Below are 27,665 nucleotides of genomic sequence, written 5' to 3'. Positions count from 1 at the left end.
TTTGAGGATAAGTGCTAGGACTGCTGTATATAAGAGCATGGTTTTAAGCAGGACTTACACATCAGTTCTGCTTTGATCTGACAACATGACCAACCTCCGACTCCCGTGCATCCTCGTCGGTAAGTACTATACTTCAAAGCAGCATAATTTACAATGACATACAGTACAGCGGTGAAAAATGTACTCAGATAACATTGGCAGTGGTGTAAAGTAACTAAGTACATTTACTCAAATACTGTACTTGAAAACTTTAGTTACTAGTTACTTTTCAGATATAAATCATTACATTATAAAACATACATTAACCACTTTAGCCTTTTTTTTTTATACCTAGGCTATATGAAAATAGCCGATCTGCAAGCTCACAATGTGCTAAAAAAATTGTAGATCTACAAGCTTGTAGATCTGCTATTTTGAAACATTTTAGTACTTTTTGGTACTTGAAGTACATTTTGACACCAATACTTTTGTACTTTTACTCAAGTACATTTTTAATTGCGGACTTTTACTAGTACACACGAGTACTTCTACACTGCAGTATTGATACTTTTACTTAAGTAAAACGTGAGTACTTTTTCCACCACTGAATTGGTCATCTTTGAATCGTCTCATACAAGAATTGTCGTCCAAAACTAAACAAACTGTATCGTTTAGGATAGTCACTCAGTCATATTTGATACAGTCTGTTTCTGGTGAACATTTCATTAAGTTGGCGGAAGTAACATTAGCGTTTTCTCGTTGTCAGTTGATGCTTCACAGTGGTGAAAAAAGTACTCACATTTTGTACTTAAGTAAAATTATCAATACTGCAATATAGAAGTACTCCGTTACAAGTAATAGTCCGGAATTCAAAATTTACTTGAGTGAAAGTACAAAAGTATTGGTATCAAAATGTACTTAACCCTGCAAGACCCGGATATATTTCTACTTACAAAAAAAAATTGTCAACCTTTCAGATGGTGTTTTAGGAGTACTTTGGAGAGGAAAATATAATGTTTTTTAAAAAAAATAGTTTTCGTAAGGTTTTATTGAAATGTTGTAATATTACAACAGTGGGTCTAACGGGTAGCAGAATTTCCTATAGGCCATTTTACTCACTGTCAGAATAGCATGGCAAATGTCTATATACTTCACTAAAACAACTTCATCCATTCATTTGTACAAGGCCCATGTTCAGATGCATGCCCATCATTTGCTCTATTTCTTTTCCACTTGTGTTAACTGATGTTCCTGTTGTTTGAAGGCTGTACACATTTGTGTTTGTTGTCAGGGAGTCAATCATGTCTTCGGACACAAACCGGCGGAAGTACTGCAGTGGTGTGTGGAGTGAACTCACATCTTCAGTCAAAGGTGGACCAGAAAAGTCTGTATTAGGGCTGATGAAGGTCTTCTTCTGCCACTGATATCTTTCACTGGGTTTGGCGTGTTTGGCCGGTTGGGGGGGGGGCAGTGGGTCAGTGGGTTCACTGGGTTCACTGGGTGGATGGTTTTCTTTGGACTCCTCTCCACAGGCCTCTTCATCCGACTCTTCATCAGTTTCAGTAAAGTCGATGTCCACATCACTCTCTCCATTCATTACAATATCCAACACATCCCTTGCAGTGAAGCGAGGCTCTCTCCTTGCTTGTGGCATTCTGAAATGAAAATAAAGAAATACCATTAGTACATTAGTACTAGCACATCTCACTGCAGGTACATATTTCACAAGTCACACAATACTGTCTGGCCAACCTATTGTACTTTGCTTATCCTCACAAGTGGCATCAGTGATGATGGTACTTAGCACCATCAGTGATGAATGATGATGCTTAGCCTAACAAAGGGATTGGGGATGACTGTAAGTGGGCAATCCCAACACCCATCACATGAACAATGATGAGAGATTCTTAACTGGGCGACTCCCATATGAACAATTACCATACACTGATTGCTAACCACAAACATTACCAAAATGTTTTGCTAAAACATTATAGGCAATGACATGTTATAAGCTAATGATGCAGTATATTTGTCTTCGAGTACAATTGGTTACAATATACAAATTGGTATATATATATATATATATATATATATATATATATATATATATATATATATATATATATATATATACACACACACACACACACACACACACACACACACACACACACACACACACACACACACACATACCAATTTGTATGTTTTAACCAATTGTACTCGAAGACAAATATACTGCTTTAGCTTATAAGTTATAACATTTCATTGCCTATAATGTTTTAGCAAAACATTTTGGTAATGTTTGTGGTTATTTGTGGTATATATATATATATAGTAATGCAATGTGGGGAAAATACACATAATTGTATAAATGTATTAAACTATAAGACTCCACTTAGCCAGGTGAACAGGTGGCATTGCTATTTGCTACCACTATGACCCAGAGTTGTAAAAAAACAACAAGTATAAAGCATGCTCTAATTTACATTTGGGGGATATCTTTCCCAATAATATCATATGTACATGTTCTAGACATTCTAATGATCACCAAAAAAATTATTGCAGACATTTTACTTACTTTTTTGTGAGAAATCCTGTCCAGTGAAAAAGAGATTGTTCTTCCTTCAAGGATTTTCAAGTTGTGACTTTTCCTGCCTCTGTGGGGGGTATTTATATGCAAATATCCCGGCCAATGACATTGCAAGACTAAACAATAGGATCCAATGATGATGTTTAGGTGAAAGAATAACAGGAAAACAAATGATTTATACCATGTTTTTGATAAAATACAAATGTTGTAATATTACAACTGCGGGTCTTGGAGGGTTAAAGTACCAAAAGTAAAATTACTAAATTGAAAATAGCAGATCTACAAGCTCACAACGCGTCGCGATGCGACGCGTTGTGAGCTTGTAGATCTGCTATTTTCAAATAGCCTAGGTATGAAATAGGGCTAAAGTGGTTAATGTATGTTTTATAATATTGTAATTTATATCTGAAAAGTAACTAGTAACTAAAGTTATCAAATAATTGTAGTGGAGTAAAAGTACAATATTTACCTCTCAGATGTAGTGGAGTAGAAGTAAAAGTATTGGAAATTGGAAATACTCCAGTAAAGTACAGATACCTCAAAATTGTACTTAAGTACAGTACTTAAGTAAATGTACTTTGTTGCTTTCCACCACTGATGCTTCCTATCCTTATGAGTCAAACCCTTATAAATCCTTATGAGTTTATTTTTGGAACGCAGCTCTTACATGAGGTCATATTAAACCAGTGGTGTAAAATAACTAAAGTACATTTATTCAAGTACTGTACTTAAGTAAAATGTTGAGGTATTTGTACTTTACTTGAGTATTTCCAATTTCCAATACTTTTACTTCTACTTCAATACATCTCAGAGGCAAATATTGTACTTTTACTCCACTACAATTATTTGAAAACTATAGTTACAAGTTACTTTTCAGATATGAACTATGACATTATGAAACATACATTAACCACGTCAGCCCTATTTTATACAGAGGCTATTTGAAAATAGCAGATCTACAAGCTCACAACGTGTCTTATCGCGACACATTGTGAGCTTGTAGATCTGCTATTTTCAAACATTTTAGTACTTTTACTTTTGGTACTTTAAGTACGTTTTGCTGCCAATACTTTTGTACTTTTAATCAAGTAAATTTAGAATTCTGGACTTTCACCTGTAACAAAGTATTTCTATATTGCAGTATTGATATAATTACTTAAGTCAAACATTTGAGTACTTTTTCCAGCACTGCATAAATGCCAGAGTATGTTAAAATGACCCCAGACGTGTTCTACAGAGAAACATCCCTTTAATGCAGTGGTTTTCAACCAGTGGTCCAAGGACCACCAGTGGTCCTTGGGGGGGGGGGTACCAGGGGGTCCCCAGCGAAATTAGTTAACATAGCGTCAGAATCATTTTAACCACTTAGATTTGGCTATTCAAAAATAGCAGATATACAAGCTCATAGCGCGGCACCGAGTGCCGTGCTATGAGCTTGTAGATCTGCTATTTTTGAAAAATCTTTCCAAAATTTTTTTTTTTACTCAAATGCTTCTGGGGGTCCCTGGCACAAAACATTTTCAGGTGGGGGTCCGCGGTCAAATGTATATCAATTTAGGGGTCCTTGGCATGAAAAAGGTTGAAAACCACTGCTTTAACGTCATGTTTGTGAATATTTGCCACATCATTGTGTTGTGTGTTATGTTTCAGTGCTGGCTGCTGTGTGCTGGCCGGCACAAAGCCAAACGCTCGTGGTCCGGAACGGGTCTCCGTGGGGCGGCTGGTCCACGCCACAGATGTGCCCAGAGGGCTCCTACGCTGGATCCTTCATGATTCGGGTGAGAAAATGTACTATTTACATTACAGTTTAACCATATTTATTAAATTCCTATTTCGTTGCTGTCGCGCAGAAACTTTTTTTTTCTTCATAAATCAACGCCCCTAATTATTATTATTTTTAAACATTTTATCCCACGATTTTGTAACCCATTTTTTCACCCAGTGCCAATTTGTCTTAGTAATCCTGGGCGGTACACTCCCTCTGCCAGCCTAGGGAGAGCCTAGAGCCGAGCTCGTGCCTCCTTCAATGCATTAGAGCTAGCGGACCGCTTCTTATCACCTGACAGGGGGGAGGTTCCCTGGTTAGACGTAGCGGAAGGAACAAGTTATTCCAACCATGTTCCTTTCCCCTCCATCAGGCACCCCGGCTGACCAGGGGGAGGCAGTATAGAGACCAGGTTTACTGCATGTTTTTTGTGAGGGTACCCTAGGAGACACACCTATAGGGAGAACATGCAAACTCCACACAGAAAGGCCCTTTCATTACTTGATCGTACAACGTCAGACAAAAAAAATATAACGTTTGAATTTGAATCCTGAAAAGTAACAGTTTTGGACGTACAGTCGTTAGCACTTGATAACGGCAGTGATACCATCTGAGTACCTCTGTGGTACCACAGGGGCACCACCAAGTAGCTGTGGTACCACCTTTGACCTTTTAGAGGTGTAGCGTGGCTGATCGGCCACGATGTGGCGCATGTGAGTCCATGAACCCTACAGTCCATGAGACAATTTACATTTTGAAATACCCTAACCCAGGGGTTTTCAACCGGGGGTCCGGGACCCCTAGGGGGTCCTCAGAGTTACTACAGGTGGTAACTCCGCCAACAGGTGTTTTTTTTTTTTTACATGAACCACTTGAACCCTAGCATCCCTTTTCTGAGGAGAACTTCAGCCAAAAATAGCCGATCTACAAGCTCACAACGCCTCGCGTTGCGAGGCGTTGTGAGCTTGTAGATCTGCTATTTTTGGCAAAGAGTTATAGGTGTAAAGGGAAAAAAAGAGCAGAAAAAGTTTATCTGAAACACAATGTTATACAATATAGAGGGGTCCCTGCTTCATCTCTCTCTCAGCTAGGGGGTCCTTGGCCTGAAAACGTTGAAGACCCCTGCCCTAACCCTAACACCCAGTTTGTGTTTTCGGGGAGCGAGGCTAAATCCTCACCCTATGACACGCTCGGGTGAGTTTCAGTGATGTCATCAGTGTGTCACTGATGATCGCATAATTCCAAACTTCTTCTGCCAAGGTGACAATAATATACCTACTACTAGAGTGCACCTTCATCTTGTGGCAGTGGACACAGTGGTGGAAAAAGTACTCCAATGTTTTACTTAAGTAAAAGTATCAATACTGCAATGTAGAAGTACTCCGTTACAAGTAAAAGTCTGGAATTCAAAATTTACTTGAGTAAAAGTACAAAAGTATTGGTATCAAAATGTACTTAAAGTACCAAAAGTAAAAGTACTAGAATGTTTGAAAATAGCCGATCTACAAGCTCACAACGCGTCGCGATGCGACGCGTTGTGAGCTTGTAGATCGGCTATTTTCAAATAGCCAAGGTATAAAACAGGACTTAAGTGATTAATGTTTAATGTTTTATAATGTAATACTTTATATCTGCAAAGTAACTAGTAACTAAAGTTCTCAAATAATTGTAGTGGAGTAAAAGTACAATATTTGCCTCTGAGATGTAGTGGAGTAGAAGTAAAAGTATTGGAAATTGGAAATACTCAAGTAAAGTACAAATACCTCAAAATTGTACTTAAGTACAGTACTTAAGTAAATGTACTTAGTTACTTTACACCACTGAGTGGACACTACCCCATATTCCTGAGCAGAGAAACTACTGCTTGTTTTTCATGACTTTGAAACCACATTTTATATACTGAACAATTGTTTTAATCATTCAAATGTGGCTGAGTGGTTTACATTAGTGTGTGTGTACATACTGCTTATAGTCATACTGGGTTAGGCTTAGGGTATGTTCAGATTTGAAATGCAACTTGAATTCAGGTAAAACCTTGATTAGAGTAAGTATGTTGCAGCATCTCAGGCAACAAATGCATGTCAAACTAATGTTAAATTAATCTGACAACTGAATTCCCGATCAATACATACATCTCTTTATGGCAAAATTAATGACATTTGTAGTTGAAAGTAATGGGTTTGTGCATTGTTTTGCACATGCAAAAAAACTATTGTATAAACGTGATTAGCCTCGATCTCCAGGCTTTTATTGCTTAGTTTTGCTAAAAAATAAAAGCCTGGCCCAACCATAGCCTGTACTGGGTATGAGGAAGTGTTTCATTTCCCAACCAACCAGAGTGCAGTGGGCGTCGCTCGTAATGTTGTGTTAACGGGGCGGGGGTTGACGGACAGATCGGTGAACCAATGGGATCAGCCGCAATCTCTCGCCGGCTCTATACACCCGCCCCTCTATACACGAAATCAGGAGCGTTGGGGCAGACTAAAACGTGATTGAATGCAGTCCTGCGGCTAAAACTTTCCATGGAATTTGCAGTGTGCCTCGTAAACATGAACAATACTGATTTTGGTGACTCTATGGCCTTTCATCTACCACTATAGTCTATTAGGCCAAAATGTCAATGTTTTACTGTCTACTTCAGGTCGAAGGCGTGGTCGAGACTATGTTTTGTCCCCTATCCGTCCGTCCGTCCGCCAGAGCAGAACCTCTGCCCCAAATGTTTCAAATTGGCCTGTTATAGAGCCATCAGGGGGCCGATTTTTGCAAAACCCATTTATTGATATTACTCCTACGGATTTTGTCCAAACGTGACGCAAATCGGTACACAGCATCTTTATAGTCATGTGATCATCACCGATTTTCCATATTCCACCCTGATTGGCTAAGATTACCATCTAAAGTATTTCCAATTTCCGTTGATACTTTTACTTGTAAAACATTTGAGTACTTTTTCCACCACTACCAGGAGACGAATTTATACCAGCAGCAATTCACCTCTCTGCTTGTCTTGTTTATTCTCTTCTCTTTGTTCTTTTCTCGTGTTGGTCTGAATTCCTCTCACAGGTGGAGAAAAATCAAGACTTGGCCGATGACACAGCGTTAAATGGCATTCGACTCGAATGTTTCAAGGACGGCAAATCTATCAATAGTTTTGTGTCATCACATGACGGATAGTAAGTATATAACACCTTGCACCAGTGTTGAGATATAGCTTAAGTTCACAACAAATTACAATTAAGCAGTTTAGAATTTTGAACTAAGGTTTCGGTCCCAAAAAATACATTATTTAGATTTTTCTTATTTATTATTTGTATAAGCTGCTCCGAGCGAGCTATTCTTTTTCAATGAAAACTCCTCCTTCACATCCATCCCCAATCATTGCCACTAAACGAATGCCTGTATAGCATTCTATATAGAAACACATACGGAGATTGGGCTACTTTTATTTGGCAAAAAAACCCAAAACAATTTGAGTGTTTTACCACCAGTGGTGGAAAAATAACTAAAATGTTTTGCTTAAGTAAAAGTATCAATACTGCAATGTAGAAGTACTCTGTTACAAGTAAACGTCAGGAATTCAAAGTTGACTTGAGTAAAAGTACAAAAGTATTGGCTTCGAAATTTACTTAAAGTACCAAAAGTAAAAATGTTTGAAAATAGCAGATCTACAAGTTCACAACGCGTCGCGATGAGACGCGTTGTGAACTTGTAGATCGGCTATTTCAAATAGCCTAGGTATAAAATAGGGCCAAAGTGGTTAATGTATGTTTTATAATGTAGTAATTTATATCTGCAAAGTAACTAGTAGGCGAACTAAAGTTTAAAAGTGGAGTAAAATTACAATATTTGCCTCCGATATGTAGTGCACTGCAAATAATGGCCATATTAAAACAAGCAAAATATTTTTAAATTGAGACATATTTTTTCATATAAAGCAAAAAAATCTGCCAATGGCGTCAGCATTTTTTTCTATACTAGAATTCTTAAACCTAGAAACAAAGTCTAGCCACTGAAAGAGCATACTGGTGCTTAAAACTAGACAAAAATGCCTACATCTGAAGCAAGTTCTTGCTTAATAAAAGCAATGAAGACTTTGTTATTTAGGAAATATCTTCTTAAATGTGGTATTTTCGTCTATTGATTAAGCCGATTCTGAGGATTTTTTCCTTAAATCTAAGAATAATAATTAGCCACAAAAATCTTACAATAAGACAAAATTTCTTCAAATAGCATCATGAAAACTCTTAAATTAAGACAACAAGAAGCATTCTTATTTCCAGAATTTATTTTCTTTTTAGCAGCTCAGGCCCATAAAATAGTGGTTCTCAAAGTGGGGTCCACGCAGGGACCCCAGGAGTCCTTGAGGGGATTCTCATGAAAATGTGTTGACATGGATATCTTTTAACCCAAATTGAGTATTGGGACTCCCTGGCACAGATTTTTCAGATGGGGGTCCAACTATTAATTTGGGGATCCTGGGGGGAGACTTCACTCGTCCGAACACTGAACTGGAAACATTCAAGTAGAACATTTGAACAAAATCTTTGAAGGAGTAGTTCACCCAAAAAATGACTTATTTTCTATCAATTACACACCCTTGAATTTTGGTTTTTTGAGTTTGTCACATTCCTCAGCCAATAATTTGATGACCGGTGGAAAGATGGTCAAAATGATTGGCTTAAGAATGCGACAAAACTCTCCATGAATTCAAGTCTCCATGGGTTGAGTAATTGATAGCAAAAAAAGTCATTTTGTGGGTGAACTATACCTTTAACACAAAATAAATATATTTGACAAAATATTAAAACAAAACAAAACTACAGTATTAAGCAAAATGTATTTTCTTAAAAGTATATAAAAGTGCACTGAATGCAGGCAGGACAGTGCAAATAAGTAATTGAAACTACTTAAAGCTATAGGGTAAGTGTACATATAATATGAAAGGACTGTATCATGATATCAGAGTGTTCATCAGTAACAGGTGTCTCCCAGTCTCTCCAGCCCATAAGTAAACAGAAAATGCTTTTTCAGGTCAGGACATATTTGAATTGGAACACAAAATTAAATTGGCAGCCGGCACCTGAAAATTTGTTTTCTGTTCATTAAAGAGCTGGAGAGACCCCTGTTACTGCAACACTCTAAAGTGATGATATAGTCACTTTAATAATAAAAACATAAAAAAAATGAAATACATATAGCGATTAGTGGATAATATGGGGACTTTTTGACCATGGGTGGCTACGTTGATGTTGGCTTTTCTGTCAAATCCAGTGAATCAAGACCTATCTCTGTTGCAACCCTGCCACTGCTCTTCCCATCTTCCATCACACCGGCCTATATACAGACCATTGAAACACTCAAACATACTTTAAAGCACAATCTGTCATGAAAGGCCTTCCATTCAACGCACACTAAAGCACTGAAGACCCGCACACTCAAGCACTGAAGAGCTTCCATTCAGCCAAGGCCTTTTTGTAGGAGTGGGTGGCATCTCCATCATGCATGGCATCATGGAGGATTTCAGTTTGCAGCACTGAAAGAACTGTTGAGGCACACTTGGGGTACGTGAGGTGAAGGACATAATAATATGCCATCAGGTAGACAAGTCCCTCTCTAAACTTATCTCTGTCAAAGGTCATCACTGGCCTGGTCCCGATGGCGAGCAAGCAGTTTTCCTGGCTGACGACGACAACTGGAGTCGGCAGAGGTCGCTGGCGCAGGAAACTGTGCGGGTCTTCTGTAGGCTAGATGACAGGTCAATATAAAAGATTAGAAAATCAGTGAAAAATATGTTTTTAGCCTACATTGCCGACCAAATTAAACCACACTACAGTGACTTTCAATAAACAGGGTTCCCACATTTGTCAGACAATTCCACATTTTACTTTAGTTTTTGAGAATATAATTTCCATTCAACATCTATATTGTAGCATCATGGCTTTCGCCACAGCCCCTTTCAGACATGCAGTGAACTGAAGACAAACTGCCATCATCATATGATGATCGTATGACATTAGATCTTTATAAAAAAAATGTAATTCCTGAACACCTAAATAAAGCTACTCTTAAAACAAATCAGTGTGCTCACTACTCCACCTTATGCATTTTGAAAATGAACAAAAATAAACGTACTGTATTGGCATTAATAACTGTAACAGTACATCCAGAATACTGCACAACTCTCACCTTAAGGACATGGAACAGGGCCTCGCTGCCGGCTCCCAGTTTCTTGGCGAAGGCGGGTGTGATGGAAGATGGGAAGAGCAGTGGCAGGGTTCCCAACAGAGATAGGTCCTGATCCACTGGGTTTGACAGAAAAGGCAATATATGGCAGTCAATGCATGAAGACCATGCACCTCAACTCTGGGACAGGTGCAGCACAAGCAATCTAATAGCATATATAAACAAGTAAGACGCGCGAACGCTGGAAGCGAACGCAGCTCGAAAATATTGTGTATTTACGGACTTGTAATCAGCGTTATTTCACCGTGATGGAGAGAGAACATTGACAGTGTGTGTGTGTTGACAGTGTGTGTGTGTGTGTGTGTCACAGGGTTGAGGTGGTACTATTGGCAAAACAGCTCAAGGGGTACAGACAAAAAGGGTTTTGAACCAGAGCTATTAATATCCACTCATGAGATCTCCATATAGAAGGTATGGGGGTAACCTCACCTTTGCTGCCCGTCTTTGTACGCTTCCAGACCTTCTTATGGATGCCATAAAACTGGATTTCTGTGAGGAACTCGTCCCATCTCGCCATAACCTCCTCGATGTACTGGGGATTGTTTGGATCTATGATTCTCCTCAACTCATCCAGGACCTGAAAATAAATTCAACAAGTGAAATAAAATACATAAATAACATCGCAACGCAGACAAAATTGTAACTGTAACACTATTTTAAGCTGACTCTTCGTAACGGCTGGAACACCTGGAAAATGTATTTGTCTATTTAAGAGCTGGAGAGACCCCTGTTAGTGACACTATAGCAATGATTACTAACAGAATATAGTGCTTCAGCCTTTTAACAAATTGTTTTCACCAATGAAATTTCACTTACTCTACTTTTAAGGTATCCTTAAAATTGTTTTGGCTGCTCAAATATGCTTACATTTTCCTTAAAATGTTTAACCTTATGGAATATATTTTAGGGTGTTGGTTTACAAGGAGCAAACATTCCTAAACAATGATAATTAAGGTTTTCTGTTCCATTTCTAATTACATTACTTACATGGTCTATTTCATTGAAGCAGGGGTAAGCATCTAGAATAGTCTTTGGTCTGTCTTGCTCCCTCAAAACATCCGAGTCAATAAAGCGCCGTCTTGACTCGAACTCCAGGTCCAGCAGTTGAGCGACTGCAACTTTGTTTGGCTTCTTAGACTTGTACATTTCTTGTAGAGTCCTGTAGTGTCTTGCCTGGGTTTGCTCGCTGTCCATGGAGTCAATTGGAGAGGCTGAAGGCATAGCAAATTAAGGGGGGTGGGGGGTTAAGTTCCACAACTCTCACTAAGGAGAAACTCTGAAAGTATACACGATTCATTTTGCACGTAATTATAGTGACATCATTTTATGCTTCATAGGAAATCTATAGCCGTCAGAGTCCCCTTGTTAGCCTATAACCAAGGTACACTTGGCTGCAGGATAATGTATTGTTGCATACAGAGGATTAAAACAATACATACCTCTCCCATCAATGCCATCTTGCACTGGGCTGCCGGCTTCGGGTGACTGGTGTTGCAGTAGGGTCTCGGCTGCAGATGACAAAACAATGAAAAAAGATTGAGGGGGGAATCTCAGGTTTCCAAACTATTACTAAGGAGGAACTCAGTAATACATTAATCCATGCATACATGTAACTAAATGTCACGATCATGACATTTTGATTGACGATTAATTGTCATATCATTGAGATTAAAGATTTGCGTTTTGGCCATTGAATATATAAATACAATATTTCAGGCTTTGTAAAAACCAAAATAGCACAGGGCAGATGTGAAAAATAACTGAAATCTACAAGCTCACAACGCTTTGATGCATTGTGAGCTTGTGGAATGTGGATTGGCAATTTCCACTATCTTGTGAAAATGTATGAACATCTTTCAACATTGAAATGACAATTGTGATCCTCTTACATAATTGTGATTAGGCAATAATTGTGACAGTATACTTGTTAGTATTGCAATAATGAATGGAATACAAACAATCCTGGACAGACGGTAAAGCTGGTGCATGCTTATTGGCCTTCCAAAGTTTACTCAACTAAATACTCACAGTGTATTAAATTCAGTAATACATACATGTTTTATCACTGCTATCCCGGCGCCGTACTGCAGGGGGCTGGGGTTGGACTGAGGTACTGGCTGCAGGTGAGACACAGAAGAAAAATCCTAGGTTTCTTAAATGTTCTACCAAAGAATCATAGCATAATATTAAATGCAGTAATACATACATGTTTTATCACTGCTATCCCGGCGCTGTACTGCAGGGGGCTGGAGTTGCACTGAAGTACTGGCTGCAGGTGAGACACAAGAAAAATCCTAGTTTTCCTAAATGTTCTACCAAAGAATCATAGCATAATATTAAATGCAGTAATACATACATGTTTTATCACTGCTATCCCGGCGCCGTACTGCAGGGGGCTGGGGTTGGACTGAGGTACTGGCTGCAGGTGAGACAGAAGAAAAATCCTAGTTTTCCTAAATGTTCTACCAAATAATCATAGCATAATATTAAATGCAATAATACGTACATGTTTTATCACTGCTATCCCGGCGTTGCACTGTGGAGCCGGCTGGAGGGGACCGGTAATGCACTGGGCCGCTGGCTGCTGACAATTTAAAAACACAGATATACTGCATGTATTGGGGGGTACTTTGCTGACTGTTAAAAGTTATCAAAGTATGAAAGACTTCAGACATGTCCATTATAAATCTTTTACCACCGTTATCCTGACGCCGCACTGGGGTGCTGGTGTTTGCTGCAAGGGGTTGGGGTTGCACTGGCGTGCTTGCTGTAGGTGACACACAAGGAAAATCCTAGGTTTCCAAAGTTTTCTCTACAAAAAAATAAAAAATAAATCACAGCATAGTATACTATTAACAATGCATACCTGTTTCATCACTACCATTCCGTCGTTGCACTGTGCCGGCTGGAGGGGACCGATGTTGGCCGCTGGCTGCAAGCGGCTGGCATTGCACTGAGGTGCTGGCTGCATGATGATGGAAAAAAGGGGAAAATAGATTGTTAGGTTTACAAACTGTTCAAGTAACCAAAGTACTGAAGACTGCATACATGCATATATACGTACATCCATCACTGCTTTCCCGGCGTTGCACTAGGGTGCTGGCTGGCGGGGACCGATGCTGGGCTGGGCCACTGGCTGCAAGCAGCTGGCGTTGCACTGAGTTACTGGCTGCATGATGATGGAAAGGGGGGGGAAATAGATGGATAGGTTAACAAACTGTTAAGTAACCAAAGTACTCAAGACAGCATGCATATACATACATCCATCACTGCTTTCCCGGGGTCGCACTGGGGTGCTGGCAGCAGATACCGGCGCTCTGGGGTGCTGTATTGGAGGTGACCAACTCTCAAGGATAACCTCAGATGAACTGGAATCTCCTTCAAAGTCAGTAGGGTGAGACTGCGCAGTCTCAGTCTGTCGTAGTCTCTTTGTAGCCTTCTTTGGACTTTTCACGTTTGATAGTCTCTTCATTAGCTTTTTAGCTACATCCTCCTGCCGGGTACAAATAGTAGGTAGTAAACATTTGATCATCCAAATAGTTAATTTGCATTTAAACTCAAGACAAGACATGGCACTGTTTAAGCCTGACATTTACAGACATTTTGTCTAAAAAAAAAAACATGATACACACAGGTGCTACCAAAACAAAGCAGGTTTCCAACTAACACTTTATTTAGGTGTTCCAGTGATGGGGCACTCAATGCTTTGGTTGCACCTTTGTTTACTCTGAACACCCTCAAGAACATTTGTTACAAAAGCTATACTTACACATGAACAGTCAACGCTCAACATCGGATAGTACTCCACCAATCTCTTGGCCATTGCTTCAGCCTCAAATCTTTTTGGATACCTGCTGCCGGTCACTCTTGCTACTGAAAGCATGTTTGTCATGGTGTGTCTTATTAGTCGACATAAGAGCTCCTTAGATAACATGCTGTGCTGAGTCCCCTGCCGCATCTCCTCAAAGTAGGCATCTCTCGCTCGTTGGAGATCACTGTCAGTGTAGACAATGTATGATGGGGTGGGCATGGTCACAATATGTGATACAATCTTTTGGTCCTCTTCTGAAAGGTCACTTTGTCCACTGGTTGACAGTTGTCCACTGGTTGAGGGTTGTCCACTGGTTGACGGTTGTAGGTGTACAGGAACAGAAGCCTCTGCCTGAAATACATTTTAATCTTAAGATATTTCATGGGATAACCTATTGTAGCGTGCCTTTACTTTATAGTTAAATTAACATGCAGTATCTATCAGGGAATAAATGAAAGAAAGCAAGTATAAGTACTTAATGTTGTCCATTATTGAAATGCCAAATATACAAGAGTATACCTGTGTGCAGTATCACAATCAAGCATCTGACTAGCAAGGACAAAGAAAAGAATAATATACAGTTACATTTCCCAGTTCAATTGGAATGGCCCATTAGTTTTGTCATAGAGTATAACTCAAATAACTAACCCTTTTGCCTCCAGTCACCAGCTGCCATACAGTCCGGCGCCTCAAAAAGTTCTCAGGCCCCGGAAAGAGTTCATTAACTTCATCCCGAGACAGGGAGTGAAGCAACTCCTCATCAACGTTTGCAGCTGGAACAGAAATTACAGTTAATAATTATTAAAATGATACAATTAATTCAGCCCAGTGTACATTAGTGGTTCTCAAAGTGGGGTCCGGGGTTATTGAGGGGGTTCCAGGGTGTCCCCAGAAAATCTGCATAACACAGTCAATCCTATAAATTGGATATTTTAAAACAGCCAATCTACAAGCTCTGTGAACATGAACATTTCAGAGCTTCTGTATAATAGTTGAGAATATTTAACTTTATTATTATTTTACATTGTGACAAATCCTGTACAATTGCCATAATATTCTGTCATTAAGCTCAGTGGCTCTCAACCTTTTCAGGCCGTGGCCCCCCAAAATAATCATAATATCTGACAAGCAGTTTGGAATTGTAGGCATTACATTTAGTTTGACTCGGTTCCACAGATATATTGTGAAAATAGCAGATCTACAAGCTCACAACTCCTCGTGAGCTTGTAGATCAGCTATTTTTGAAATGTTTGCCTCTTTCTTAAATTATTTGACAATTTCACAAACGTTGGACCATGTTTTATAGTATAGTTTGTTGATTACTTTTGATGCAATAATGGCCTCTCTTCATTTCGTTTCATTTTTAGGTATTAAAAAAGGTCTTAAAAGTCCTTAAATTGTCACCCCTGGGGGGCCCGACCCACAGGTTGACAACCACTGATTTAGCGCACTTTTTTTTTAGGAAAATATATTTAGTCCCACACATTTCTAGTTACTTACTGTTGCTTTATTAATCTTATGTAGGCTACTAAGGTAAATAACATATCAAACCAGCTCACAACGCGTCGTTGTGAGCTTGGGTGTAGTCTATTTTCGGTGTGCAACACCGCCCTACAACTAAGTATAAATCAGGCTTGAGATCACGTTCTATCCAGTGTTGCCAGATTCTGAGAGAGAAACAAGCAACGAGGTCTAGGAAAACAAGCCCAAAAGAAGCTACTATGGGCCACATGAGCACTTTAAACCTACTGTATACATCGGCTATTTGAAAATAACAGATCTACAAGCTCACAATGCGTCGCATAGCAAGCGACACGTTGTGAGCTTGTAGATCTGCTATTTTCATAAATAAAATATTGAGGGAAACTTAACTTATAATACGCAGACCTGGCAACACTGGTTCCATCCAGAATGAGCATTGCAAAAGCATTATGCTTAATAGTACACGCTAAGCAAAAACCCTGACATTAGTATATGAAAATATAACATGATAATAAACAATACGAGGTATAAACTTTAAATGCTACAGCCTAGCTCTATCCCTGCCACTCGCAGCCTCTTTACAAATGCCCAGAGCCCCAACCGTGGGTCTAGGTTAGCTTAGCTAGGGCCTAGGCTAACGTTAGCAGCCAACACTGTAAACCAGCGCCGATTATTTACGTTGTTTCACAAACACACAACGTCAAAACAGATATATGAAGCAAAAACCCTGACATAGTATATTTTAAAAAATAACATACGGTAATAAACAATATGAGGATTTTTTTTGTTTTACTTTTAGTTTCCCTGTAGAAGAGACACTGGCTTAAAATACAAGTTACTGCCCTAGGCTAATAAACCTAGCATTAGCCACATGCTAATGCTGCACTGGCTAGACAGTGGCAGGTCAGTTAGGCTAACGTTAACTGCTAACTAGCACCAAGCTTGATAATACCCGCATCGGGGTGCTCCTTCCATTCCGACATCTCACCACTCCGACTAGTGGCTTCCGCGTGCGGTTATGGTTAGGGTTAGGGTTAGGTATAGGGTTCGTCAACGTCGGAAAGGCGACATGTCGGAAAGGAGAAATGCACCCTGCAGCATCAACCACACACAATATAAGTTTCACATACATTTTGTCAATACAAATACATTTATTTATACCTTACCTGCGAGCGTGCTACTAACAACGTCGTCCATGCCGCGGAATTGTCAACAATATATCTTATTTTATATTAAAACTGCAATGAATGAAATGTTACACTGTTTGTTTGGTAGGCTGGCCTCAGTGGGATTTGACGTTCGCGCCGAGCAGCATGCATGACGTCACCTGGGTTGGATTATACCAACTCCTCCAAGGGGTGTCTGGCTGCTGTAATAAATATATTTATATTTGCCAATAAGTGTTCCCTCTAAATGCAATTATAGAATTACACTTAAAATAGTATATATAAATTCACATGTATTTGAACATTAATAAATGGCCTTAAGTTGATGCTGTGAAGGCACATAATTATGAGGACTACCCCTTAACGTCAAGTCTTTGACGAGCATGCCACCTGCAAATTATACATAATCTAAGCTTAATCATTTGAGCAAAAGTAATCAGAGTAAATACATAAAGTTTGGAGGGAAGTAAAAGTATCAATACTGCCATGTACAATTATTCTGTTTAGTAAAAGTCCGGAATTCAAAATTTACTTGAGTAAAAGTACATAAGTATTGGTATCAAAAAGTACCAAAAGTAAAAGGACTGAAATGTTTGAAAATAGCCGATCTACAAGCTCACAACAGGACATGTTGTGAGCTTGTAGATCGGCTATTTTCAAATAGCCTATGTATAAAATAGGGAAGCAGTTAATGTATGTTTTATAATGTAATGATTTATATCTGCAAAGTAACTAGTATCTACAGTTTTCAAATAATTGTAGTGGAGTAAAAGTACAATATTTGCTCTGAGATGTAGTGGAGACTAGTAGAAGTAAAAGTAGTGAAAACTGGTAATACTCCAGTAAAGTAAAAGTGCCTCAAAATTGTACTTAAGTACAGTACTTGAGTAAATGTTACTTTCCACCACTGTTATTTTTTATTATAATAAATGATGTCCTTAAGAGATGGGGTGAAATTGATTTAATAAGATTACAACTAAATTATTGGGTTAATTTACAAGGCCATAGTCAGGATCATCCAGCACAAGGCACTAAAGCCTAGTTGGGGAAAAGAGAAAAAGAACATTAAAAACTTTGGATGGACAGAAATTCAGAGGGCGAAGGAAATTGGAATTGATCAGTTACATTTTAGGCCAACAATGCCAATGCCAGCAATTCCACCTTGAATTCTTCCAAATGCTACAGTGGACTTCACAATATTAGAAAGGAAGAGTATGGAGTTTGTGTAATTCTCACATTGTACAATAATATCTTGATACATTTTACAGTTTATATGTGAAGATATACACTGATGGGTCAAAGAGTCTAGATATAAAGGTAGGGATAGCATTTCATGGTGCAGAATTTCAGCTGATGTATAGGTAAAAGGATTAACATCTGAAATGCTTGCAATAGTATTAGCAGTATATTGGATAGAGGAAATAAGACCATTCAGAGCAATTGTCTGTTCAGATCCAAGTTCAGTATTAACAAGTTTACAGTCATTCAGATAGGCTAAGACTGGACATATTAATGGAAATACAACAAATATGAATATAGAATTGGGATTATGGGCACAACAGTTGAGGAAGTTTATTTATATGTGCCATATAAATAAACTTTGATTTGAAGTAGATAAGATGTCAAAGGAGGCGACAAAATGTGCTGAAGTAGGGATGACAGTTAAAGTTAGCAAGACAGAGGGTATAAAAAGAAGGATGAAGGACAGATGGCAGAAGAGGTGGGAGGAGGAGAGGAAGGGAAGATGGTTTTACAGAATTCAGAGGAAAGTAGGAGAGATCAGGGGAGCAGGAAGGAGCATAATAGAAGAGACAATAATATCATGGATAAGATTTGGGCGCACAGGGTTAAATGAGTCACTGAAAAGCCCTACACAGTGATATTTGTCTGGCCATGCCAGGCTAACTGTAGATTATTGAGAAACACAACACAGGGTGGGGAGATGCAATCATTGTGGGGAGGAAGAAACAGTGGAACATGTGATGATGAACTGTAGAGATAGAAAGAAGACAGCTAATAGAGACTTTAACAGAAATTAAAGAACGTTATATGATTTAGTAAATATAAGTCAAAATTCAGGGGAAAGGTGCTATCGATGTATTTTAGTATCTTAGAGCAGTGGTTCTAAACGTTTTCAGGCCTCGACCCCCCACAATAATCATATTTGAACTGGGGACCCCCCACCCTGATTCCACAGATAAATATTTGTGCCTCTTTCTTATATTATTTGACAATTTGGCCAATGTTTAACCAGTTTTTATAGTATAGTTTGTTGATTACTTTTGATGCAGTAATGCTATTTTCAAAATGTGATTAAAACATTTCTTAGGTATTAAAAAAGGTCTTAAAAGTCCTTATATTGGGGACCCCCCAAAAATCATGTCCCAACCCACAGGTTGAGAACCATTGTCTTACTTAGAGTAACCAATTTGATAGACAAGAATTTAGTTTTATTGGTCATTTTGTTGTTATGTCTAGTTGTAGTTTGGGACTATTTATGTTGACCAGTAGGTGGCGGTAATGAGCGAATATGTTTGCAAACCATCAATAAACCCCAATAGATCAGAAGAAGGTGCGCAGCATTGTAAACAACACAGTGAAGAAGCCGGTTGTGTATCTCATTCATCTTCTGATGTTGGTGACGAGCGGAACTTAACACGTAACGTTAAAATTAAAGAGTAAATAACTTTTCCTCCGCGGTGCAAAGGCTGGCAGTGGTGATGCGAGGTTAGGAATGAAGAAAAAAAATGTATTGGCGCTGTGTTATATGTAGTGTGTTTGTGGCTCTGACGCTCAACGTCTTATTGAGTCACATACACACAACACATAGTCGTAGCCCAGATTTCCATGTCGTCTGTGGAATAGATGATTGCTTGAACGAGTACAGGGTGTACAACTCGCTCTGGTACCACGTTCGGAGAGCCCACCCAGAACATCTTAATAGTACCATAAGCAAAGGTAAACTCCGGAGGAGGAACAACCCTAATAACCGTAGAAGAGGACCCACAACAGTGCCGGCAGCTAGCATTCCTAGCAGCCATTGGGCCTACAGGCTGCCCGAGGCCAACAGAGAGCAGAGGTAAGTAGCCTAATGCTGCAACAACGAAACGATTACATTGATAAAAATCAATCACTAAATTCATTGCCTACGAATTTGGTTATCGATTTTTATCGGTAACAACTCGTCTATTTTTGTAACTAACAGCTACTGTTTTTCCACTTAAAACACGGTGTTTGTACATCGTTAGCCGTGGCTGGCTAATGCTATGCATAATGCTATGTAAGGAACCTTCTCGGTTCCCTTAGAATCAACCGATATCGGCGGTAAATAGACTAATAATTTAACTATTGTGGGATCTGCAACGTAACTGGGCACTAGGTACATCTGAGCAAATCAATGTAAAATTGGCTATTTAGTCTAAAATGTAAAAAAAAAAAAAAAAGTGCCACCTATCCTGTATCCCATGCATGAAATGTCTTTATTTATTTCATTACCATGATGTTTGTGAAATGTGAACATGGAATTTGTTGTTGTGACAGTGACTTGAATGCGTCCTCTCAATAAATTATGCACAATTATTATTCACTATGATTAATAATTTATATTAAATTGTATTAATTTATATAGTAAGTGGTTGGTTTATATTCATTGTCAACAGAAGCTGTTTGTCCAGTAATGTATTGATTTGTTTAAAAAAAATTGTATGTATTTGGCCGTGGACCCCCATCTCAAAATATTTTGTTCCAGGGACCCCAGAAGCAAAGATTTGAGTTACAAATGTTTGCTTTAAAAATATATATTCAAAGATTTGCACACGTTTTCACGATTTTTCAAAAATGGCAGATCTACATCCTCATAGCACTGGGTGCCGTGCTATGAGCTTGTAGATCTGCTATTTTTGAATAGCCAAAGTGTAAAATAATGCTTTTTAGCTCAATCTATAAATGACACAGATGTGTTCCAGGTCTTAATGGGTTAAGTAATTACAGCTGACAGGTGAATGTAGTAGAGTAGAGGGCATTAGATGGATACACTCACGTAAACTACCTGAAATTAGTACTTAAATACTTTCACTTTGCACCATTGACAGGGACCAACCAATCCATCCTGAGGATGGAATGGACAGAGTGCAATCTGCTGAAGACCATGCAACGCCAACGATGGAGGATAATGGAGTGCCACCCTCAGGTACTTATCGCACTTGATCTCTCTACCCCCTTGTCCCCCTTCTTCTCTCCTTTTTCTTATGGAAATAACAAACAATGGAGCATGCACCAAAACAAATTTCACCCACTGTTTTACACCTGTGATGTGACAATAAAGTTGATTCTGACCATGTCTGGATTCTATCGTTCCAGAGCATTTTGGTGCTTTTGACACTACTGTGTCATTGTACTCTGGCTTCACCTGTGACACCCTTACCCCTCCACTGCACCATGATCTGCCCCAGACTGCTTACCCAACAGATTTTCCAGAGCCTGTAGAAGGCCCCTCTGCATCATGCTCATCGACGGTAAACCTAGTTCAATCATCACACGATAGCATGCAAGTGATTCACTTTTAAAATGAATGTTGTGTTCAGTGACACACACACACACACACACACACACACACACACACACACACACACACACACACACACACACACACACACACACAACACACAACACACAACACACACACACACAACACACACACTTCTGATATTGTTTTTGTTTTTTTAAGGATCTGACCAGACATGCTGCTACAAATCTTCCAGAGCCTGCAGAAGGTCCATCATGTACATCTACGGTAAGCCTATAGCTTCTCCAACACGATAGCATGAATATTGTGAAATTGTTAAGTGATTTTTAACACACACCTCTGATATTGTTTTTTTTTTAAAAGGAGCTGACCAGACAAGCTACTGCGATTCTGTTGACTGCGAGAGAAAAGCACCGTCTTTCACAGGTTTGTTTATGTATTGTATATGTATTGTTAATACTAGCTAGCTGTCCATTTAAGCGTAGGCCTAGGGGGGTCCTCAGAGTAACTGGGGGGAGGGTGGGGGTCTTTAAAAATAATAAAAAACTTGAACCCTAGCATCCCTATACTGGGGGAACATTCGCCAGAAATGGCAGATCGTGTCGCAGTGCCACACGTGAGCTTGTAGATCTTCTGTATTTGGTGAAGAGGTTCGGTGTAGAGCGAAAAAAAGAGCTGACATATGGATGACCATATCCATATGTACATATCCATATGTACATATCCAAAAGTATTGAGGGAAATGGAAAAGTTAAGGTATAAACAAACAATAATTTACACTATACTGATGATAGTGCTGTCAAAGTCTATGAAGCTATACAGCAGTGGTTTTCAACCCATTTCATATCAAGTTATATATTTTTGTTATCGTTGGATATGATTTTGTCCACAATTCCATGCTGGTGGTACCCTAGGAGAGATGACAGGCAAACGTTGATCAAAATAATTGTTTAAGTAATGCAGTTTAACAGTAATTTAACTCTTGAAAGCCCCAAGAGTTAAAGATCTATAAGGGTCCATTTGGTTACAACTCCGTCATTTAGCTGGGGACCACCTGGAAACCCGCTCAAGGACCACTGGTTCAGAACCACTGCTATTCAGCTATATCTCCATAAGGGACACAATCATTTTTCACATGGGACTATTGTGATGTAATTTGTCCTTTCTACCGTGTTTTTCAGATTGCTGTTAATGACGTTGTGGCGGGAATGCAGCAGTACCAAGCTCTGTTGGTGGCTAACCTGAGGAGTCGACTGCAAACCGTATTCCAGCAACATGGAGGAACTGGCGGAATTGAACTTGAAAACGAGGCTATGGCGGTGTTTGACCGGATTGAGGATCCGTTCGTAACCGTTTCGACAACATTCAGGCAGGACAGTGTCATAAAGGAACATTTTAATTTTGTAGAGTCTGAGGAGGTTTGTGTTGGGAATATTGCTTGTTACCTGAAAAAAGGGGCAAAACGCGTCCTCTCTACCAAACCCAAATATTTTCATTACGTACCGTTAATCAAAAGTCTGGAACAGTTGTTGTCTCATCCAAAGGTTTTGGCGATGATAGATGAGCCACAGAGATGCAGAAGTGGCTATTTGTATGACATCATAGATGGAGAACTCTTGAAATCCCACCCTTTATTTTCTGCCCGGCCTTCTGCTTTACAGATAATAATTTACACAGATGACATAGATATTTGCAACCCACTTGGTTCGCATGCTTCCAAGCATAAGTTGACAATGTTTTATTACACTTTGGGGAACATCAACCCGAAATATAGATCAAAATTAGCTGCCATTCGCCTACTCGCCATTGCAAAGAGGAGTGAGCTCTCTGATTGTGGAGTTGATGCAATTTTGGAAAGGTTGCGCGATGACTTGGTCAAGCTGTATGATGGGGTTAAAATTCAAATTGGGAATGGTGAGCTTGAAATATTTGGAGCATTAGTTTCAATATGTGGAGACACCTTAGCTCAGCATGAACTTTGTGGCTTTAAAGAGGGTGTTGGATTTGCTTACAGTAAATGTCGCCAGTGTGAATGTTCATTTGATGACATGCAAAAGTATTTTGATGAGGTTAACTTTGAGAAAAGGACAATAGAGAGACATCTCAGGCAGTGTAGTGACATTGAGAAGGCCAACACAGATTATCTCAGGAGTAGCTTAAAAACTACATTTGGCATCAACAGACGGAGCAAACTAGTGGATTTCCCAGGCTTTAATTTGATCCAACAATCACCCCAAGATATGATGCATGTCATTTTGGAAGGCATTGCTCCATTAGAAATAAAGTGTGTCATAAAAGAGTTGGTTCTTACAGGGGAACTACAGTTGGATGATCTCAATAGTGCACTAATTGGATTCCCCTATTGTCCACTTGATGTTGGAGATAAACCAAGCCCTATAGCATACAGCACATTAGCTTCCACTGATAATAAGTTGAAGCAGTCCTCAGGGCAAATGCTTGTTCTACTAAAGATACTGCCATTTTTAATTGATGCATGTAAAGGTCATGACTACTACTCATTAATTCTTGAACTGATAGAGATTGTTCAAATTTTGTTTGCTCCTGTTATCGGTCTACAGACCATTAACAAATTGAAAACACTCATTGAACAGCACTTACAGCACATGAAGAACCTTTTCCCAGATAACAACATTGTCCCCAAACAACACTATTTGATTCATGCTGCATCCCAAATTAAACTACTAGGACCAATGGTCCGTCACATGTGCATGAGATTTGAATCTAAACATTGCTTTTTCAAAAAGTGGGCCTTAAAGTCTAATTTTAAAAATGTTTGCAAGTCTCTAATACGGAACAATCAGATGTATGAATGTTGCCAGACTGTAAGTTCAGAGCACCCCATTTTTGCAAATGAGTGTGTGTTGGGTCCAACATCAGAAATAAGCAATATGTCATACTTGAAAGACAAAATGAAGGCCTTCTTTGGAAATCACGAGGTAAACCATGCAGTATCTGTTAAATGGATTAGTCTAAATGGCAACAAATATATACGTGATAAGTCATTAGTTGTGAGTACTGTTAATTCCAGTAACTTGCCTGAATTCGGACTGGTAAGAAATATATATGTGATCAATTCAGCATTCTATTGCTTGGAGTTACAGCAGCACGATACTCTTTATTATGATACTGGTTACATGGCATATAAAATTGAGATTCCACACATGGCTCAAGCTACTGAGTTAATATCTGCTGATAACCTTGTTGATTACACTCCATATTATCGTTTTACTCACAAGAATATGGAATATGTCCCTATGAAATATTACCTAGGAGATGTAATTGGGCTACACAAAGCCTCAGACTGATTTCAGGTGGTGCCCTATGGTGGACATGCGTCAGTGTTTCTCAATGGGGTCTTGTGCTGTATATGGGAAAAGGTTCTTAATATGCTGTAGTTTAACCAGGGGGTTGTTGAGGTCGTTCCAGGCCACTCCACTGTGGAGGTCAGAGTCTGCAGGGTATTGAGTAATGGCGAAACATGGGTGTTTCCTATGTGGACGGGGCGTGCTGGCGACTATGTTACGTGCGTGGTGTTTATCTTGGCCAGGTTTTTAATTGTTTGGTCTCCCATACCATTCCACAGGCAGTGAACAACACTGTTGGCGTTGTGGCTCACCCGCCACTGGTTCGTGACTGATATGTGTGTGGGGGCCCGGGAGATTAGTCGGCAGAAGAGCTCTTTAGATAACATGCTGGCTCAAGTAAGCACGTCTCCGATCACCGTCAGTGTAGACAATGTATGATGGGCAAGGGCATTTTATGACACTCTTCTTTTCTACTGGAGCAAGTTGAGTTGATCCAAATTGAGACTGGTGACTGTTGTGGTTTCTTTATTATTGTTAATTTTCTATTATTTTTTTATGACACTGTCCTGCCTGTTCATTTCTTTTGGTGTGTACTGTACTGTGGGTGGGGGGGGCTGTAGTGTGTCAAGTTGAAGCCTACAGAGCGTGCTTGATATCATACTTAAATTTTTTTGTTTTATATCCCTTTTTCTTTTGTCCAATAAGTACCTATAATATTATGCATAAAACTACACAGCGTTGCTGCAGAGTTTAAGACTGGTTTTATAGTTCCCAGATTTTAAGTAGCGTGCACTTTTACCAATTCTGTTTGTTAAATGGTTTGAGCGATCTGAAACATGGTCTTTATCTGTGATGTCAGATTGTTGAATTAGATTAATGTACTGGGGGTGGGAATGAAACTGTAGTGTGCGTGTGACCAGTTGAACTCTAACACCCAAACTTCTATTTTTTTGTTTTATATAACTTTTAATTTTGATCTCATCTGAAAGTAACATGCATGCACAGCGTTGCCGAGTTTTGTTAAGATGTGATAATGAAATGTTTTATAGTTCCCATATTTTAAAGTGTAGCTTGCACTTATACCAAAGCCAATGTGCACTTTGTTAAATGGTTGGTTTGATCTGAAACATGTTTGTTTGATCTGAAACATGTTATTTCTATGTGATGAAGTCGCATTAGATTGACAGTTGAATTAAATAAAACAATTCTTAAATTGAGAAGCTGTTCCAACTGGTCTTACTCTTAAAATAAGGAAAAATTATCTTGTGCCTCTGCTGGGATATGATGCAAACCACTGTTGTAGCTTGTTACTGGTTAAATATTGCTCAAAAATGGATTAAATAACCTATTAAGAAAATGCAAGTTATATTTCCCTACAATGAGAAAAAAACTTCTTGTTTGAAAAGCAAAACATTTCTTTGACAAGCACATTTTTTCTTTTTGGACAAAATATAAGACTAATATGCTAGGCTCGAGGATTTTTTTACTTTCTTAAAATCCAATTTTTGCAGTGTGTAGTAGAAGTAAAAGTACTGACATTGGAAAAATACTCAATTAAAGTAAAAAATACTACAAAATTGTACATAAGTACAGTACTTGAGTAAATGTACTTAGTTACTTTACACCACTGCCTGGAACCCCATATATGACGCACCTGCACCTTGTTTTTTTTTTTTCCAGCTGGGGCACCTGGCGTGATCATGCAATCCGCTACTGCCCCTCAGGGTTCACACGTTTCATGCTGAAGGTGGAGTCGCCCGGCGGCGACGACACCGCGGTCAACAACATCCGCCTCTCCTGCAGCGGCGGAGGGGACATGACGGGCCCCTTCGTAGGCGGGGACTGGGGCGACTGGGGGTCCTGGAGCAACTCTTGTAACCCGGGGACGGTCATCTGTGGGATCCAGACACAGGTGGAGGGCAAACAAGGCCTCGGTGACGACACCGGGCTAAACAACGCGCGTTTTTTCTGCTGCAAAAAATAAATGCGTGGGATAATTACGCGTACCGTTTGGATATCGTTAGCAATCGGGGCCGAAACCGCTTAATCTCCATATTTGACCTTTTTCTGTGTTTTTTTTTTTTTCATAAATTAACCCATTCAATCCGGGGGACGCACCTCTGTCATTTTTATTTATAAGCGGACATTTGTAACTAAAAAATCTTTGCTTCTGGGGGAGGTCCCTGGAACTAAATATTTGACAAATGTTGGCTTTAAAAAATGCAAATTCCAAGATTTGCACAAATTCATTTTCATTTCATGATTTTTCAAAAATAGCAGATCTACAAGCCCATAGCAGATCTGGCATTTTTGAATAGCCAAATAAATCTTAAAATGACACAAATGATGCTTTCCCGGTCTTAAAGGGTTAACAGCCTATTTGATCATACGACAGCGTCATACAGCGCTCTGCAAGCTCGAAATATGTTTTTTTTTAAATATATACTTTTTGAATTTGAAACCTGAAAAGTAACAGTTTTGGACATATGTGGTTTCCACCCGTCATAGACGATATTCAACGAATGATGACGTTACATTGTACTGTAGCTCATTAACCACTTCTTAAATCAAAATTTAGAAAACTGCAAATATATCTGGGTGAAAAAAATGGGTTACACAATCATGGGATAAAAATAATAATAAAATACAGAAATAAATACAGAAATAAAGATGTTAATTTCTGCAATGCTAGCTGTCTGTGTGCTTTGTTAATATCCTGTTTGTCCAACTGTGCTCTTAAAGGGCAAGACCACTTTAGTAGAGGTTTGGGTTGTG

The 27,665-nt window shown here is 39.1% G+C and overlaps 2 protein-coding genes across 2 annotated transcripts; both read left to right on the top strand.

The window, feature by feature from the left end:
* On the top strand, positions 1 to 27,543 carry LOC308101264 (vitelline membrane outer layer protein 1 homolog). Its single transcript, XM_080450676.1, has 4 exons — positions 1 to 119; positions 4,223 to 4,350; positions 7,401 to 7,510; positions 26,571 to 27,543. The coding sequence occupies exons 1-4, from the start codon at positions 86 to 88 to the stop codon at positions 26,872 to 26,874; spliced, it is 576 nt and encodes a 191-aa protein (XP_080306802.1). The 5' UTR covers positions 1 to 85; the 3' UTR covers positions 26,875 to 27,543.
* LOC308102169 (uncharacterized protein) lies at positions 18,748 to 25,222 on the top strand (the record flags this gene model as incomplete). Its single annotated transcript, XM_080451770.1, has 8 exons — positions 18,748 to 18,808; positions 19,905 to 20,118; positions 21,131 to 21,228; positions 21,399 to 21,553; positions 21,766 to 21,831; positions 21,928 to 21,990; positions 22,746 to 22,910; positions 25,169 to 25,222. 8 exons carry the CDS (start codon positions 18,748 to 18,750, stop codon positions 25,220 to 25,222), a joined length of 876 nt encoding a protein of 291 aa, XP_080307896.1.
* Positions 27,544 to 27,665: the final 122 nt, after the last annotated feature.

This window comes from Gymnoscopelus braueri (genome assembly GCF_963280865.1).
Source record: "Gymnoscopelus braueri genome assembly, chromosome: 15".
Taxonomy (NCBI): Eukaryota; Metazoa; Chordata; class Actinopteri; order Myctophiformes; family Myctophidae; genus Gymnoscopelus; species Gymnoscopelus braueri.
Note: the sequence above shows the minus strand (reverse complement) of the source record. Positions and strands in the feature narration are given on the sequence as shown.